Genomic DNA, 18,004 nt, shown 5'->3' on the forward strand with positions numbered 1-18,004 from the left:
AAAAAAAAAAAAAAAATCCTAGAGTGAAATGCTGCTGCTGCAGGAAGCCCAGCCTGGGTATCTGGCAGGTGCCCTGTGAGAGCCAGAGCCATCCTTTCCCCACCCCCAACCCCTCTTACCCAGTTTCTCTGGTGTCTTCATCTCATCAGGTGGTTCTTCAAGAAGGTCAGCCGGAAGGACGCAGAGCGACACCTACTAACTCCAGGCAACATGCTTGGCTCCTTCATGATCAGAGATAGCGAGACCACCAAAGGTGACAGCTGCCCTCCCCACTTGGTTCTTAGCCCTGGGTTCCATTCTACCACCCCTCCCTTGGGAAATGCAGAACAACTCAGCCAGAGGTTCATGGCTGCCGCTTGGAGCAGGGACTGCTGGAGTTCAGTGCCTGGCTTGGATCCTCCTTAACCCTCGTAGTTGCAGATTTAGGTCAAGGGAAACAATCACAGCATGGTGTTTGGGCCTTGAAAACACACACACACACACACACACACACTATCCTGCTGAGATCTGACCTTCACTAGCCTGTATTTTTTAAAAATCCATGGCAACATATATGTCTACAGACTGATTGCTCCCCACACAAGGAAATGGAGCGGGGGGGGGGGGGGGGACTAAGCCAGACTCTTAAATGCTTCCTGGAGGCAGGTACACGGTAGAAGACAGAATTCAGATGCCTGTGCTAGGAAGGCAACCAGAGCAAGAACAGGGCCTGGAAATGATCAGGTAATTCGCCCCACATCAGCCATGCTGACTTTCCCAAGGACATGCATGCAGAATGCTGGTGATTTCAAGCCTTCCCTGCACAAAATACCTTTGCCTGTGAGTCGTGGGTTAACATTCAGAACTGCAGGATCCACATGGACCTGTGACCTCACAGTATTGTGAAACAAACTGTTTGGGGGACATTGCTGGAAGGCCCCTGTGTGGCTGCCACTTTGCCCTGGCTATCTGAATTGGTGAGGCCTGCAAGCCGGTGTTGAGGTCACTGTCTGTTTAGACTGGATTCTCTCCCTCCCAACAAACCCTCCCATCACCCACACCACCCCCAGGAAACTGGGACAAAAAGTATAGCCACATACAGTCCAGGGAAACTTCTCATGAGCTATGTCCAGAGCAGCTGGAAGCCAGCTGGTCCATCCTGCAGACAGGAACAGGGAAACCAGGAAAAGGAGCTGGGTTCAGCGTTCACAGCCCTTCCGAAGTTGGGGCGTAGTGGGGTGACCTGCAGCAGGTAACCCCTCAGTCCCATCCTGCTGCTTTCCATTCTTCCCACTCCACACATCAGTCAAGCCAGCCTCACCTGGACTAAGGCAGAGTGGCGAAGGGGGTCTTGGAGCCAACTACCTGGGTTTGAACCCCAGTTGTGTCATGTATCAGCTGTGTGACTACAGGTGAGTTGTTTCACCTCTCTGGTCCTCAGTTTCTCATCTGTAAACAGGTTTTATAGTAGTATAAAATCTGAACCCCATGAAGTCCTTTGGTATAACAAATCATATCATTCAGCAAGGCACTGGTGGCTCATGCCTATAATCTTAGCTAAGCAGAAGGCTGAGATCTGAAGATCGTAATTCACAGCCAGACTAGGCAGGAAAGGCCATGAGACTCTTATTTTCAATTAACCACCAGAAAAAAATTGGAAGAGGAGCTGTGGCTGAAAGTGGTAGAGTGCTAGCCTTGAGCAAAAAAGCTCAGGGACAGTTCCCAGGCCCTGAGTTCAAGCCCCACAACCACAAATAAAATATCATTCAAATAATTATAACATGTATCCAAATGAATGTTATTCCTGTTCATTGTTCCTTCATACTTTGCCTGGCATGTATGGTCGACTGTTAGTCATTCAACAATTTTTTTTTGGGGTCCGGTCGCAGGGCCTGAACTCTGGGCCTGGGCGCTGTCCCTCAGCTCTTCAGCTCAAGGCTAGCGCTCTACTACTTGAGCCACAGAACTACTTCTGGCTTTTTTCTTTTTGTTTATGTGGTGCTGAGGAATTGAACCCAGGGCCTCAGGCATGCAAGGCAAGCGCTCTACCACTGAGCCACCTTCCCAGCCCTCATTCAACAATTTAAACCCCCCCCCAATCCTACTTGATACTGTACTATCATGAAAAGAAGTGGGTGGCATGGTCAAAGGCACACAGCACTACTGTTTGTCTTTTACAAGCATTACTCTTTGGACCCTCAGGCAATGGGATAAGGTGAGCAGGCCTAGCTCCTCCCATTTTACAGATGAGAACACTGAGGCGCCCAGAGGTGATGAAGTCACTCACCCTAGGTCTCACAGCTGCACATGTCAGACCCGGCCCGAGCACCCAGCCGGCCTGTCTACCCTCACTCTAACTCTTGCCTGCTTCTGGCCAGGTGTCCAGATGATGCCAGCAGTGACCTTAGAGGGTATCAGGGTGTTGGGTACGGGGTGGTCAGGCCCTAGGGTGCCCTTCTGAGGGGATTCTCTCCAACCAATGCAGGAAGCTACTCCTTGTCTGTGCGAGACTTTGACCCCCAGCAAGGAGACACAGTGAAGCATTATAAGATCCGGACGCTGGACAGTGGGGGCTTCTACATCTCCCCAAGGAGCACCTTCAGCACACTGCAGGAGCTTGTGGACCATTACAAGAGTGAGTCCTGCCAGAGGCCACACCCCCTGCTGATGGGCCAGACGCATGTCCCTTCACCCCCTCACCCACTCAGGCTTTCCTCACTCTCCCAAGATGGATGGTCTTTAGATTCTCCCAAAGACTTAGACTTGTGGTGCCAGAGGGTGGAGGACACTAAGAGGTCATGCTCTGCTCTCTTGGGAATGAAAGCAGGTGGCGCCTGGACCAGATGAGAGGGCACCAGTTAGGAGGTCTCCAAGAAGATCTCTGGCTGCCTGTGCAGCCGTGTGGCCCTCAGCAGACAAGGGATTCTGTTTCAGAGGGGAAAGATGGACTGTGCCAGAAGCTGTCGGTGCCCTGCAAGACCCCCAAGCCACAAAAGCCATGGGAGAAAGATGCCTGGGAGATCCCCCGGGAATCCCTCAAGCTGGAGAAGAGGCTTGGAGCGGGGCAGTTTGGAGAAGTCTGGATGGGTAAGGATCCTGGGCCAGAGCCCACGAGCCTAGCAGGGAGGGGTTGGTGGGGACAGGGAGAGGCAGAGGGAGATCATTGCTTCCAGGAACACCTTGTGGGCTATACCACCCCAGCAGAAGAGATTTGAATAACTGTAAATGACCAATTCCTCTGATAACAAACCAAATTGTCCTGCTATGCAAACACTGTTTTGCCTCAAGCTCAGGCCACATGGGCCCAAAACTTCCTTCTAGTCTAGGAAGTAAATGTCCTGGAAGTTTCCAGGTGGAGTTGGTATAGTCAGGGGCCTTGTTGGATGAGAAAATTTAACTGTGGGAAAACAGCTTGGAAACTTCCAGGTGAGTTCAACACTGGCAACCGAGGGCCACGCCGTCCTCGTGGCCTGCCACACATCCAGCAGCCTGCTAGATGTTATGCAGCACCCAGAAGGCACATCCCATCCCTGCTGTCCTTGTGCTTAGTGCTTACCCCTGTGTTTACTACTCTACTGGGGGCCCTCAAGGAAGGGAGACAGCCTGAAGGGATGCAAAATTCAGCCTGAGAGAATAAGCTCAAAATGCATGTTTTTCAAGCACAGTGTAGTGGTACACACCTGCAATCCCAGAGTTTGGGCCTTGTCTCAAGATAACAAAAAAAAAAAAGAAAACATGTATTTCAATTACATTTGTTGTGGGCCTACTCTGTGCCAGACATTGCACAAAAGGATGACTATGGAAAGGAAAATAAGACAGATCTGAAAGGTAAGACTGGAGAACCAAACAAAACAAAAATGTCAGGATGGGCGCTGGTCGCTCATGCCTGTAATCATAGCTATTCAGGAGGCTGAGATCTGAAAATCACAAATTCAAAGCCAGCCTAGGCAAGAAAGTATGTGAGGCTCTTAACTCCAACTATCCACCAGAAAACCGTAAGAGCCACTATAGCTCAAAGTGATAGAGCTCTAACCTTGAGCAAAAGAGTTCAGGGACAGTGCCTAGGCCCTGAGTTCAAGGCCCATGACAAAAAAAAGCGGGGAGGGAAAGAAGAAAAAAAAGAAAAAAGTCATAGGAAGTACTAAGCTCTTAATGCAGGAGATTATTTTGGATTATAGCTACCTGGCAGCCAAGGAGACAGAAGCAATAATAAGATTGAGAAGATCCCAGAGAGGAAGCAGAGTGACATAGGTGCAGGAATAGCATTGCCCGGTGGTGTAGTGGGTGGTGGGGATGTGAGGGACTGAGCTACATGCATAGGCATTAAATGAGTGACAAAGTTTGCTGGGTATCGAGGCAGGATTGGAGGAATAGTGATTTCAAAGTGAACTGTTAGGGCTAAGGTGGTGCATGGTGTGTGTGTGTGTGTGTGTGTGTGTGTGTGTGTGTGTGTCAGACAGACAGACAGACAGAGCCAAGTGGTAGATTAAGGTTACTTTTTTGGTGGTAGTGGTGGTCATGGGGCTTGAACTCAGGGCCTGGGCACTGTTCCTGGGCTTTTTTTGCATAAGGCTAGTTCTCTACCACTTGAACTACAGCTCTATTTCTGGCTTTTTGGTGGTTAATTGGAAATAAGAATCTCACAGACCTTACTGCCTGGTCTGGCTTTGAACCCATGATCCTCTGATCTCATCCTCTAGAGTAGCTAGGATTACTGAGATTAGCCACCAGCTCCGGGCTACTTTTTTCTTTATTTAGAGAAGTTTACTAGTTTCTTCAATCAAACTCACATAGATAAGACCTTACAAATATAGTACATCACCCCTGTACAAGTGGAAACATTTAAGTGTGTGTGTGTACCAGTACTGAAGCTTAATTTAGGGCCTAAGTAGTGTCCTTTACCTTTTTTTTTTTTCACTCAAAGTTGGTGCTCTACCTCTTGAGCTACCCCTCTACTTCCAGCCTTTTGGTAGTTAACTGGAGATAAGAATCTCACAGACGTTCCAGTCTTGGCTGGCTTTGAACAGCAATCCTCAGATCTCAGCCTCCTCAGTAGCTAAGATTATGAGCATCAGCCACAGGTGCCAGGCTAAGTTTATCATTTTTTGATTAAGGTTCTATTTTACTATACCCCCTCCAAAGGGAGTGTTTATTATTTCAACTTTGCAGATGAGGAAACTGTAGCTGCTTAGGAAGTAAGCAACCAGCCTTCCAGTGCCCCACCCCTGTCTGAGGCCAAAGCTGGTATCTGCTTCCCTCTCTAAGGGAAGGCTGCCTGGGGGAGGTGGGCCCACAGCTGGCTTTTCAGGGTCAGGGGTAAGGCAATGGATTCTAACCACTTTCCCTGTTGGCCGCCCTTTCCAGCCACCTATAACAAGCATACCAAGGTGGCAGTGAAGACGATGAAGCCAGGGAGCATGTCGGTGGAGGCCTTCCTGGCAGAGGCCAACTTGATGAAAACCCTGCAGCATGACAAGCTGGTGAAGCTGCACGCCGTGGTCACCCAGGAGCCCATCTACATAGTCACAGAGTTCATGGCTAAAGGTGGGTGTGCTGGGAGCCTGGGTGTGGCCCTTGCTGGCCCACTGCACACTCAGAGGCAACCTTGACATGAGTCTCATGGCTCTTCCAACAAGTCCTCATGGCACGAATGGCCAGTGCTGGTTCATCGGGTGAAACCAGGTGAAAGGATCTCAGGGAGAAAGCACCAGGGATGTCGAAGGAGGGTGGTAAGCCAGAACCCCATGGGAAATGCAGGGAGAGGGGAAGGACTTTGTTACGGGTTTGTGGCAGGTATTGTGATTGAGCTATGTCAGAAAGGTAGACAGACATGCTTGCCTCGTTCTACAGTGTCTGAGTTCAATGAGAAGCAATCAATTCACAAGCGACATCAGTTTTGTTGGGGTTAATTTGTCAAGTACTATTGATTTCTTTTGATAGCCACGAGCCATTGGCAAACTAAAGTTAACTCTCAGATCATACATGCACCTTCACAATGAAGGTAATACAATGGCTTCAAAGAGTTAAAGAAGCTACAGGGCTCCCTGGAGCCTTACTAAAAGCAAGGAGTTGATGCCCATACAAATATGGTTAGGTAAGATAGTAACACAAAGAACTCAAGTCACATAGCTGGTTGGGCACTGGTAGCTCTTGCCTGTAATACTAGAAGCTCAAGGAGCTGAGAACTGAGGATCACAGTTCAAAGCCAGCCCAGGCAGGAAAGTCTGGGAGACTCTTATTTCCAATTAACTACCAAAAAAGCTGAAAGTGGAGCTGTGGCTCAAGTGGCAGAGAGCTAGCCTTGAGCACAAAGAGGCCCCAAGTTCAAGCCCTGCAACTGACCAAAAAAAAAAAAAAATCTAGCTACTCAGGAGGCTGAAATCTGAGTATCGTGGTTCAAAGCCAGTTTGGGCAGGAAAGTCTCAAAAGATTTTTTTCCCTCCCATCCTGGAGCTTGAACTCAACACCTGGGTGCTGTCCCTGAGCTCTTCTGCTTAAGACAAGCACTCTACCATTTTGAGCCATAGCCCTATTTCAGTTTTCTGGTGATTAGTTGGAGATAAGAATCTCATGGAGGGGTTGGAAGGTGGCTCAGTGGTAGAGTGCTTGCCTCGCATGCATGAAGGCCTGAGTTCGATTCCTCAGCACCACATAAACAGAAAAAGCTGAAAGTGGCACTATGGTTCAAGTGGTAGAACGCTCGCCTTGAGCTGAAGAGCTGAAGGACAATGCCCAGGCCCAGAGTTCAAGCCCCACAACCGACCAAAAAAAAAAAATATCTTATGGACTTTCCTGTCCGAGCTAGCTTTAAACTGGGAGACCTCAGATCTCTACCTCCTGAGTTGCTAGGATTACAGGTATGAGCCATCAGCGCCAGCCTCCTAATTTCTTTTTTTTTTTTTTTTGAGGTGGGGTCTTGCTAACATTTTGCCCATGCTGGATTGAAACCACAATCCTTCTGACCTTCACTTCCCAAAGTAGCTGGGATTATAGCATGAGCTGCCTTGCATAGCCTGGGAAAAAAGTTTTGATCACACACTAAAGTTACAGGAGTACTCCTTCTTTTCTTCCCCACACAGGAAGCCTGCTGGACTTTTTGAAAAGTGACGAAGGAAGCAAACAGCCCTTGCCGAAGCTCATTGACTTCTCTGCCCAGGTGAGAGTCTGAATAGGGAGGTGGGAGAGGATAATTCAGTTATTTATCCAAGACATATAATAATAACAAAAATAAAAGTTAACAATTGTTGAGTGCTAGGTAAAAAGTTTAGGAGTGGCTGGGAACGTGGCTTAGTGTTAGAGTCCTTGCCTAGCATGCAGGAAGCCCTGGGTTTGATTCCTCAGTACCACATAAACAGAAAAGGCAAAAATGGCTCTGGGGCTTAAGTGGTAGAGTGCTAGCCTTCAGCAAAAGAAGCTTAGGGAAAGTGCCCAGGCCCTGAGTTCCAGCCCCAGGACTGGCAAAAAAAAAAAAATAGTTTAGGACCCCATAAATCTCAAAATCCACAGATGGCGTGAGCCAGTGTGGTAGTACACACCTATCATCCTAAGTCTGGAAGATGGAGGCAGGATTAAGAGCTCAAAGCCAACGAGGGTACTTAAGCCTTGTTTCAAAAGAACAGCAATAAAGGATGTAGTACTTGCGAATAAGCGATGCATATCTTCCCATAGACTCTAAATGATCTCCAGCTGACTTATGCCTAAACTGATGTAAATGCATGTAAATTTGCTGTTCCACTGGACTGCTCAGGTTGACAAGGAAAAGGTCTGTAAGGGTTCAGTGCAGATGTCCTATCCTATAATCTTTTCTACGTGTACTTGGCTGAGTCTGTGGAAGCAGAACCAGATCCATGGTGGCTGAGTGTTCATTTTTGTGTGTAAATTCTAAGGCTTGAACTCAGGGCCTTGAGTGCTGTCCCTTAGCTTCCCCTAACCCCCAAGGTTAGTACTCTACCACTGGAGACACAGCTTTCTTCTGGGTTTGTTTGTTTGTTTGTTTGTTTGTTGTTGCTTTTTTTTTTTTTTTTGGTGTTTGATTGGAGAAAAAGAATCTCGCTAGGTGCTGGTGGCTCATGCCTGTAATCCTAGCTACTGAGGAGGCTGAGATCTGAGGATTTCGGTTCAAAGCCAACCTGGGCAGGAAAGTCTGTGAGACTCTTATCTCCAATAAACCACTAGAAAACCGGAAGTGGTGCTGTAGCTCAAGTGGTAGAGCATTCGCCTTGAGCTGAAGAGTGCAGGGATAGCGCCCAAGCCGAGTTCAAGCCCCACGACCGACAAAAATAAAAAAAAGAATCTCACAAACTTTCCTGCCTGGGCTAGTTTTGCACTGCGATCTGCAGATCTCAGCCTCCTGAGTAGGTAGGCTTTACAGGAGTGAGCCACCAGTGACCCATCTCAGATTGCTCTTCCTGTGCACTGACCCTGTCTATGCTCACTCATGTCATCTCTACAGAGTGGTTTTGTTGTCCATTCTCATATAACAGACCACCCCAGCACCAGTTAATATTTCTCATGATTTTGTGTGCTGGCTTCCACAGCTAGGGAAACCTGAGGTGAAGTGAGGTGCACCCTGATGGGTGCTTCCCTGGGTGAAGGGTTGGGAGGACTTGGCATCCTCCAGGTTTTGTTCTCAAGTCTGGACCGCAGATCCTACTGCCTCTGGTGCCCCCTGCTGTCCACTCTCTGCAAGTTCACCACTCTCAGTGTGTGGGTCCTGAAGTTGTGAGGTGTCAAGAAGCAAGGAGGGGTACTAAGTGGGGGTGGGGGTGGGGGGGACACGGGACAGGAAGGGACGGTACAGCCTAGGTTTAAGTCTCACATTCAGAGCTTTCCTGATTCAAACAGGTGTCTACTCTGTAAAATAGATCACCATGATTCCTGCCTCAAAGAACTCCCAGGCCGGTTTGTAAACTGCCAAGTGCTGTTCTCTGGGTAGCAAAAGGTTCTTCATCCATTCCTTTTGTCCAAATGCTTGAAAGTAAAAACATTTAGAAGGCACAATCACTTGCCTTTCTACCAGAAGCTTCTAGAATCCTGGAGTCAGAATCCCCCCCCACAGTCTGCTAATCACACAGCAGCCACAAGGAACTTAAATGTACAACAGATCACGTCATGTGCTGCTCAGTCTGTCTTCACAACTCCAGCCTCTTTTCCTGGCCTGTGAGGCTGTGACTGGTGCCCCCCCTCTTCATTTCAGTGCTCAGCCACCTAGCCTCTGTGCTGTTCTGTGAACACCCAAGCTCATCCCTGTCTCTGGGCCTTTGTACCTACTGTTCTCCATGACTAGAACATTCTTATTTTTACCATCATTGCAATCTTCGCTAAAATTCCACCCCCACAAAGTAACTTCCTCACCACCTAATCTAACAAGCTCTCTGCACTTCCTGTCCTGTCTTCCCTTTTGTCTTTTCCTCTATAGTGCAGAAACTGGGCCTGACTCACCACCCATATATGTCCTGCCCAGACTGGACACTCCAAGGATTTGTGTAATGAACAAATGAATTTTGCCTATCTGGGCACAAGAGATAATGCCAAATAATGCAGGCGTCTAGGTTTTCCTCAGAAGGGGAAGTAGTGAAAGCTCCTCATGACATCCTGGAGAGAGAGAGAGAGAGAGAGAGAAGATACTGCATAAATTAATCAGCTGCCTTTTTAAAAAAAATTTTTATTGTAAAGATACTATACAGAGAGTTACAGTTACATGAGTGAGGTAATGAGTACACTTCCTCTTGAACATTGTTACCCCCTCCATTGTTTTCCCCCTACCATCCCCTCCCTCCCTCCCTTCCCCGAGGTTCTTTTTTTTTATTGTGATTAAGTGATTACATAATTTCCAGAAATACACAGTATTGTGGAATAATGATGCTCATTTAAAGTCACAAGTTCATTCTAACTTTCCTGGAGCAAATTGTCTATCACAGTCTGTAATATATAACGGTGCTCACATGTTATATACCATATATGTGATCAGCAGCATGGGGATATTTGGTAGTGGTTCAACCAGATGAGTGGGAGTTCTTTGTTTCTTAAGTCCTGTTAGTTTTGTCATATCACCTAACATTATGGATTTAGCATCCACTTATCAGGGAGACCATGTACTGTTTGTCTCTTCGTTCTTGGCTTACCTCGCTCAACATGATTCCTTCTAGCTCCATCCATTTCCCTGCAAATGCCATCATTTTGTCATTTCTAATGGCTGCATAATATTCCATTGTGTATAGATACCACAATTTTTGGATCCATTCATCTGTGGTGGGGCATCTGGGTTGTTTCCATATCCTAGCTATTGCGAACAGTGCTGCAATAAACATGGAGGTGCACGTGTCCTTGTATATTGGTTCCTGTTGTTCAGGGTAGATGCCTAGAAGTGGTATGACTGGGTCATAAGGGAGGTCAATCTTTAGCTTTCTAAGGACCCTCCAGACTGCTTTCCAAAGTGGTTGTATAAGTGTACATTCCCACCAGCAGTGTAATAGGGTTCCTCGTTCTCCACATCCCCTCCAGCATTTGTCGTTGGCTGATTTGTGGATGTGGGACATTCTGACTGGGGTAAGGTGGTATCTCAGGGTTGTCTTTATTTGCATTTCCTTCACCACCAGGGATGATGAACATTTCCTCATGTGTTTCTTTGCCATTTTTATTTCTTCATTTGAGAAGTCCCTCTTTAGTTCCCTTGCCCATTTAGTAATTGGTTTGTTAGGTTTGGGAGGGATTAGTTTCTTGAGTTCCCTGTATATACAGGATGTTAACCCCTTGTCAATCAGCTGCCTTTTTCCTTGAGGACATTTCAAAGTATTCTCTTGAGTTTCAGAATTCTAAAGAAGCCCCTCAAACTGAACCAGGCCTTGAGGAAATATCCCCCCCTAACATCCAGCCTGGATGGGTAGAGAAATGTCAGCCTAATCCTAGGACCCTTTGGACAAAAAAGGGGGAGAGGAGCTGTGTAGATTTTTTTTTAGTTTTGTCCCTCTTGGTCATGGTCCCTTTTGCTTCTGGGTAGGAATCTCCTGGGGTGGGCAGGTCTGAGGATGAGGGCATCTGTTTGGATGCAGATCGCAGAAGGCATGGCCTTCATCGAGCGCAGGAACTATATTCACCGAGACCTCCGAGCTGCCAATATCTTGGTCTCTGCATCGCTGGTGTGTAAGATCGCCGACTTTGGCCTGGCCCGGATCATTGAAGACAACGAGTACACGGCTCGGGAAGGTAAGAAATGCTGCCCACATGCCTAATTGGATGGGCTTTATGTGTTGAGAATGGATGCCTGGAAAACCAGAGATCCATCCCAGTGTGACCTCTGCATTATTAAACTCAGGAAGTGGGTTCTTGTGCAGAATTTCTTGGACCTGTCTCACTGGGACTTCAAGAGAAAAGTTGCAGAGCAGTTTGAGATGTAAAGATCCATTTTAGACTTAGGCAAGTTCATGATGAAATGAAAGGTAAGAACAACTTTGGGCACAGTAGACAAAAACTGCCCCCACACAGTATATGCAAATTGTAGTTTAGTCACAGAATATAGAAATGACAAGAATACACCATTACCACTTGCAAGTAAACAGTGACTCTTGAAGACACAATATTAAAAAGTAGCCAGACAAAAACAAACAAAAAAAAAACAGTAGAAAGCTGGGAGCTGGTTGCTTACACCTATAATCCTAGCTACTCAGAAAGTTGAGGTCTGAGGATTGCCATTCAAAGTCAGCCCAGAAAGGAATGTCCCCGAGACCTCTTATTTCCAATTAACTACTAGAAAACCAGAAGTAGCACTGTGGTATAGGGCTAGCCTTGAGCAAAAGAGGTCAAGGACAGTACAGGCCCCCAGTTCAAGCCCTATGACTAACAAAAAACAAAACAAGCAGAAACTGATTAGTTCTATTGATAATGAGACTCAAATGCAGCAGCTCCAGGGGCTGGGAAGGTGGCTCAGTGGTAGAGTGCTTGCCTTGCATGCATGAGGCCCTGGGTTCAATTCCTCAGCACCACATACACAGAAAAGGCCATAAGTGGTGCTGTGGCTCAAGTGGTAGAGTGCTAGCCTTGAGCTGAAGAGCTACGGGACAGCTCCCAGGCCCAGAGTTTAGGCCCCATGACCAACCAAAAAAAAAGTTGTTCCATAGTAGCAATAGTCCTAATAATAAAAAAAGGAAAAAAACTTTAATTGATGTCCACCAATGGATGAATAGATAAACCACGTGGACCCTCCAAACAATGGAAACTAACACAGTCATAAAGTAAAATGACATATGGAATGATGCTAGAATCTACGTGAGCCTCAACAATGTCATGCTATATGAAAACCCAGGCTGTACATTTCCCAGTGTTTGCAGGATATGAATCACTGGCTGCTTAGGGCTGGGACAGGAGCTGGCAAGAAAGGAAGTGAGTGCTATGAGGTGTTTTGGAGGTGTGATACAAAATGTCCTAAAATTCACAACTTTATGAATATTATAAAAAGCTGTTAAATTGCACTTTGAGTGAGTGGATTTCATGGTCTATGCACTAGAAGCTGTAAAGGGGAAGAATGTAAATTTCATTTCTGTCCACAGAGGTGAGAACAGGCTGGAGCAGTAAGGTATTGATGGGGAGATGTGGGATGTGGAAGGGACCTCCTAAAATACTGAATGCATTCTCCTCCAGAATCAGAAGGTGATTACAAGGACATGTACATACATACAATCTGAATGTAGCTTGCCCAGATGGCTCAAGCCTATAATCCTAGCTACTCAGGAGGATGTGAGGATCATGGTTCAGCCCAGATGGAAACTCTGTGAGACTCTATCTCCAATTAATCATCAAAAATTCAGAAGTGGAGCTGTGGATCAAGTGATAGAGCTCTAGCCATAAATGAAGAGGCTCAGGGACAGTACCCAGGCCCTGAGTTCAAGACCCAGGACCAGCACAACACACACATACACACACACATATACACATGCATGTACACCTATGTACATGCACACACAAAAAAATGAGATTACTGGTGCCTTAAAGAGTTGCATGCTTTATTTCATATTTGTCATGACTTAATAAAAAAAAGTTTAAACTCAAAAAGATGAAAGTAGATGGGGCTGGGAAGGTGGCTCAGTGATAGAGTGATTGTTTCTCATGCATGAGGCCCTGGGTTCAGTTCCTCAGCACCACATAAACAGAAAAAGCTGGAAGTAGCACTGTGGCTCAAGTGGTAGAGTGCTAGCCTTGAGCTGAAGAGCTGAGGGACAGCACCCAGGCCCAGAGTTCAAGCCCCATGACCGACCCTCCCCCCAAAAAAAAGATGAAAGTAGAATGTATAATTCCTAAGACAAGAGAGAATAAGCAGAAAACAAAGAAAATTATTGAGATCCAAACTTAAGGAAAAGACACACAAATAGATGTAGGTGCACACACATACACACCAAAAAATCCCAACACTTAATTCTATATTGACTAAATATATAATGACTATAATGTAGGTCTTACCAAATTCCAAAGGTCCTGACTTATCTTGGCTCAACATATAACTCTTTGACTCTATGATGGTATAAAACAATTACATTTGGAAGGAACTCTAGAGGTCTACCATTTTGAGTTTGGATCTCTGCTCCAGTTTCCCATCAGCCATTGGAGGCTGTGATGAGCCTGAGCTCCCACTTAGAGGGCAAATATCTGAGACTCTCTCCCTCTTAGGTTCTGTGTGGTTCTGCTGGGGTGTTTAGTAGGTTAGCTGTATTCAATGCACTATGGATCTTAGACCGCGATCACCAGTCATAATGTAATTGATACAAAGACTGACAGGTGGAGGAAAGGAAAGAGGGAGGAGACCCTCCAGAGCCTGAGGCAAACCTCTGAAGCCCCCACTGCCAGGGTATTAGCTGTGACCTGGACTTATGGCTCCCTGAAGACCTCCTGTGACTTCTAGGACCCTCCCTCTCTAAGTTACAGTTCGATGGGACATGAGCTCAGTCAGGTCCCCCAAAGAGGGCACCCTCCGGTGCCACGTTCCCTGCCTACTCCTCAGGCTTTCACCATCTGTCTTAAAGCTTTCACAAAGCAGCCATGTGGCAGGGCCATTGCTGTTCTGCAGGGGGCAGCTGCTGGCTGCTGAGGCCCCTGCCCTGTTCCCCCACCTTTGCAGAGGTTCAGCCCTCACTGTTCCCCAGACTCCCCCTGACTCTACTGTGTTACAACCCTGCAGGGGCCAAGTTCCCCATCAAGTGGACGGCTCCCGAAGCCATCAACTTTGGCTCATTCACCATCAAGTCAGATGTCTGGTCCTTTGGTATTCTGCTGATGGAGATTGTCACCTTCGGCCGGATCCCTTACCCAGGTAGGGAGAGGGGCATCAACTTGGGGCTGTTCCAAGAACCCAGCCTGGCAATGGTCTATCTTTTTAATGTGTCCATGAAATAGATCTTAAAGGATCCATCATGCAGAAGCAGGCAGGCACAGGAGAAAGATTCTTACAAGGTTTATTAGAGAGCCATATTTCCCCCAGAGAGAGAGCTCATGGCGACCTCCACTATCTAGGTAGCAGGTCTGGGGTAGGAAGTGAGGTAGATGGGAGTTCAGGTGGGTCTGGGTGGAGAGAGAGGGAGGCCAGCTGTAGGGCGGGAACTCCAGGGCAGGGAGGAGCTCAGGTCTGGGTGGAGCTGAGGACCAAAGATGGGTATAATGCTTACAGATCTTGGTCTTCCCCCAAACTTCCTTCACCTTTCCCATTTCTATTAGATGTCCCACCATCCATTTACCAAATCTTCCTTGAACTTTCTTTCTTTCATATGTATATATACATATATATATATATGTTTTTATTGTAAAAATACTGTACAGAGGGGTTACAGTTACATGAGTAAGGTAATGAGTACATTTCCTATCTACCATTCTTACCTCCTCCTTTGTTTTTCCCCTACCATCCCTTCCCTCCCCACCTCCCCAACCCAAGTTGTAAAGTTCATTTTTATACATATTTTTATTGTAAAAATACTGTACAGAGGGGTTACAGTTACATGAGTAGGGTAACGAGTACATTTCCTATTGAGCATTGTTACCTCCTCCTTTGTTTTTCTCCTACCATCCCTTCCCTCCCCACCTCCCCAACTCTTCCCCCCCCAACTTGTAAAGTTTGTTTTCAACATAGTGTCTTGTACATCTCATTGTTACAATGGGTCAACCTGTATCCTTATTTAAGCATTTTGTTATATTCCTTCCCCTCCCCAAATTATAAAATGTATATACAAGATGCAGGACACTGGCTATAATCAAGAAATCTAGTAACAACAGATGCTGGAGGGGGATGTGGCCAAAAGAGAACCCTACTGCATTGTTGGTGGGAGTGTAAACTTGTTCAACCACTTTGGAAAGCAGTATGGAGGTTCCTCAAAAGACTCTACATAAAGCTCTCCTATGACCCAGCATCCCTCTTTTGGGCATTTACCCAAATGATCACAAACAAGGTCATACCAAAGCTACAAGCACAACCATGTTTATCGCAGCATTATTCACTATAGCTAAGTTATGGAACCAACCCAGATGCCCCTCAGTAGATGAGTGGATCAAGAAAATATGATATGTATGTATGTATGCATGTATGTATGTATGTATGTGTGTATGTATGTAAGTATGTATGGAATGGAATTCTATCCCTCCATCAGAAAGAATGACATCACCCCATATGTTAGGAAATAGAAAGACTTGGAAAAAATTATACTGAGTGAAGTAAGCCAGGCCCAAAGATACATAGGTCTCATGGTTTCCCTTATTTGCAATAAATAGTACATGTCTAGGACAAGCAAAAAAGGTCAAAAGCTATGTACATATGACCATATAAGATGATGTTAAGCAAAATGAACCCCAAGACAAGGATACAAGCGGGTTTTTTTCTTTCTTGCTATTTTTTAAATATACTTTCAATGCACTATGTGATTCTTTTTTTTTGGTCAGTTGTGGGGCTTGAACTCTGGGCCTGGGCGCTCCCTCAGCTCTTCAGTTCAAGGCTAGCACTCTACCACTTGAGCCACAGCGCCACTTCCGGTTTTCTGAGTAGTTTATTGGCAATAAGAGTCTCACGGACTTTTCCTGCCTGGGCTGGCTTTGAACCGTGATCCCCAGATCTCAGCCTCCTGATTAGCTAGGATTACAGGCGTGAGCCACTGGTGCCCGGCTGCACTATGTGATTCTTTTGTTTCTTTTGTATGTTCTTCCCTCACAGTATAACTCCTGTGTCAAGATGAAGGACGCAGGTCCTTCATCTTGAACCTTCCTTCTTTCTCATCCCTCCCCACAGCCAAGCAATCACAAGCTTCCACCTTTTGACTCTAAAACAAAGCCCAAGTCTGCACACTTTTAACTCACCACCTCTGCCCACATCCAGATTGTAAGAGCACCTTACACGTGTCTTGTTAGTCCTCCCTTTGCTCTCCTGTAAACCAGGTTTTGTTGTTCATTTGTTGTTATGGCTATTCCTCCCAAGTGCTGAAATTACAAGCATGCACCACGGCATCAGCTTTTTAAAACCTGAGATGTTATATAGACATCATGTAAAGATGTTAGGAAGTACTCATATAACTAAGTTGAATGTCAAGACTGATAATATTGAAGATGATAAGCACTTAATTCTTAGAGCTAACTAAAATCATTAAACAAGAAAAGGGCCTTGCTCACAGGGTGACCTTGAGTCTGGCTACTTGTTTTGTGAATACACTCATGAAAAACCAGTTAACAGATCACTGATCTCCACTTGACTGCATGAAGCTGCAAGTCACAAAAATAACAGGGGCAGAAACAATAGACAAGTTATTATTCCTCATCCCAAGAACTCTAGCACTGTTGGGACTAGTTTCTTTGTGCTTATCTTCCCCATGTGGTTAGATGGCTGATGCAGCTCCAAGAACTGCATCCTCTCTCAGTGTCCAAAAGAAGTAGGTGTGTCTCCCAAAGCCTCCATTTTAACCTATGAGGAAAAACAAATCTCTCAGCAGACTCCCTTTCCTCCTTCTTGGCCAAACCTGGGGGTCAGGTCTAGGTCCTGGCAGCAAAGGGCATAAAAGGGTTGTCTGGTATTTATGGTGGGAGAAGACTGATGGCTATTAGGGGAAAGCCAGTTTTTATCCACAATATGTTCCTGTTTCCCAATCCTCCTTTCTTCTTTTCTTCTTCTCTTCCTCCTCCTTTATTTTTTGCCAGTACTAGTGTTTGAACTTAGGGTCTTACATTCGCTAGGCAGATGCTCTATGGTTGTGCCATCCCCTGTCCCCAGAACCCCCAATCTTCCTTTGTTAATTACATGGCTCCTTCTTAGGGATGTCAAACCCAGAGGTGATCCGGTCACTGGAGCATGGCTATCGGATGCCTCGACCAGAGCACTGTCCAGTGGAGCTCTACAACATCATGACACGCTGCTGGAAGAACCGCCCGGAGGAACGGCCCACCTTTGAGTATATCCAGAGTGTGCTGGATGACTTCTACACAGCCACGGAGAGCCAGTACCAACAGCAGCCTTGATGGCAGGGCAGGGCGGGGCCTGAGCCAAGATGGTGTCTATGTGGTAGCTCCAGCATGGCCTACAGTCCTTCACCCTTCCCTCTCCCCACTCACCCTTTGCTCCAGCCACATCTTCCTCATTTGTCAAGCGGGTGGGTTAGACTGGATAATCTCTTCTTGACTCTAGTAATCTGCAATCTCAAAAGATCCCAAAGTGATATTTCTGTTGCTTGATATGGTTGAATTCCAGTTACAACTGTAGTTTAGATATTAAAATTTTTAAATAATGAAAATAAGTATTTAAATAAATGATAAAGGCTTTACCAAAAAGTCAGCTTCCCTGTCCTTCCAAGTTCCAAATTTCTTGCAATATGACAAATCAGAAAGGGGAAGGATGTTCCCAGAGATTGGAAGTGCAAAGAAAAGCAAGATTCAATGTTCATAGTTTTCTTTTTTTGTTGTTGTTGGTGGTGGTCTTGGGCTTGAACTCTGGGCTTGGGCGTTATCCCTGCGCTCTTCAGCTCAAGGCGAGCGCTCTACCACTTGAGCCACAGCACCACTTAGGGTTTTCTAG

General features: G+C 46.3%; 1 protein-coding gene across 1 annotated transcript in view; it reads left to right on the forward strand.

Annotated features, from left to right (window-relative positions):
• Hck (HCK proto-oncogene, Src family tyrosine kinase) overlaps window positions 1–17,760 on the forward strand; it is a 35,597-nt gene extending 17,837 nt beyond the window's left edge. The window contains exons 5-12 of the mRNA XM_013010670.1: window positions 150–253; window positions 2,465–2,614; window positions 2,914–3,066; window positions 5,344–5,523; window positions 7,059–7,135; window positions 11,031–11,184; window positions 14,147–14,278; window positions 17,249–17,760. Of these exons, the coding sequence (XP_012866124.1) occupies window positions 150–253; window positions 2,465–2,614; window positions 2,914–3,066; window positions 5,344–5,523; window positions 7,059–7,135; window positions 11,031–11,184; window positions 14,147–14,278; window positions 17,249–17,451 (1,153 nt within the window). The 3' untranslated portion in view covers window positions 17,452–17,760. The remainder of the gene's footprint in view (window positions 1–149; window positions 254–2,464; window positions 2,615–2,913; window positions 3,067–5,343; window positions 5,524–7,058; window positions 7,136–11,030; window positions 11,185–14,146; window positions 14,279–17,248) is intronic.
• Window positions 17,761–18,004: the final 244 nt, after the last annotated feature.

Source organism: Dipodomys ordii, unplaced genomic scaffold (assembly GCF_000151885.1).
Source record: "Dipodomys ordii isolate 6190 unplaced genomic scaffold, Dord_2.0 Scaffold13, whole genome shotgun sequence".
Lineage (NCBI taxonomy): Eukaryota > Metazoa > Chordata > Mammalia > Rodentia > Heteromyidae > Dipodomys > Dipodomys ordii.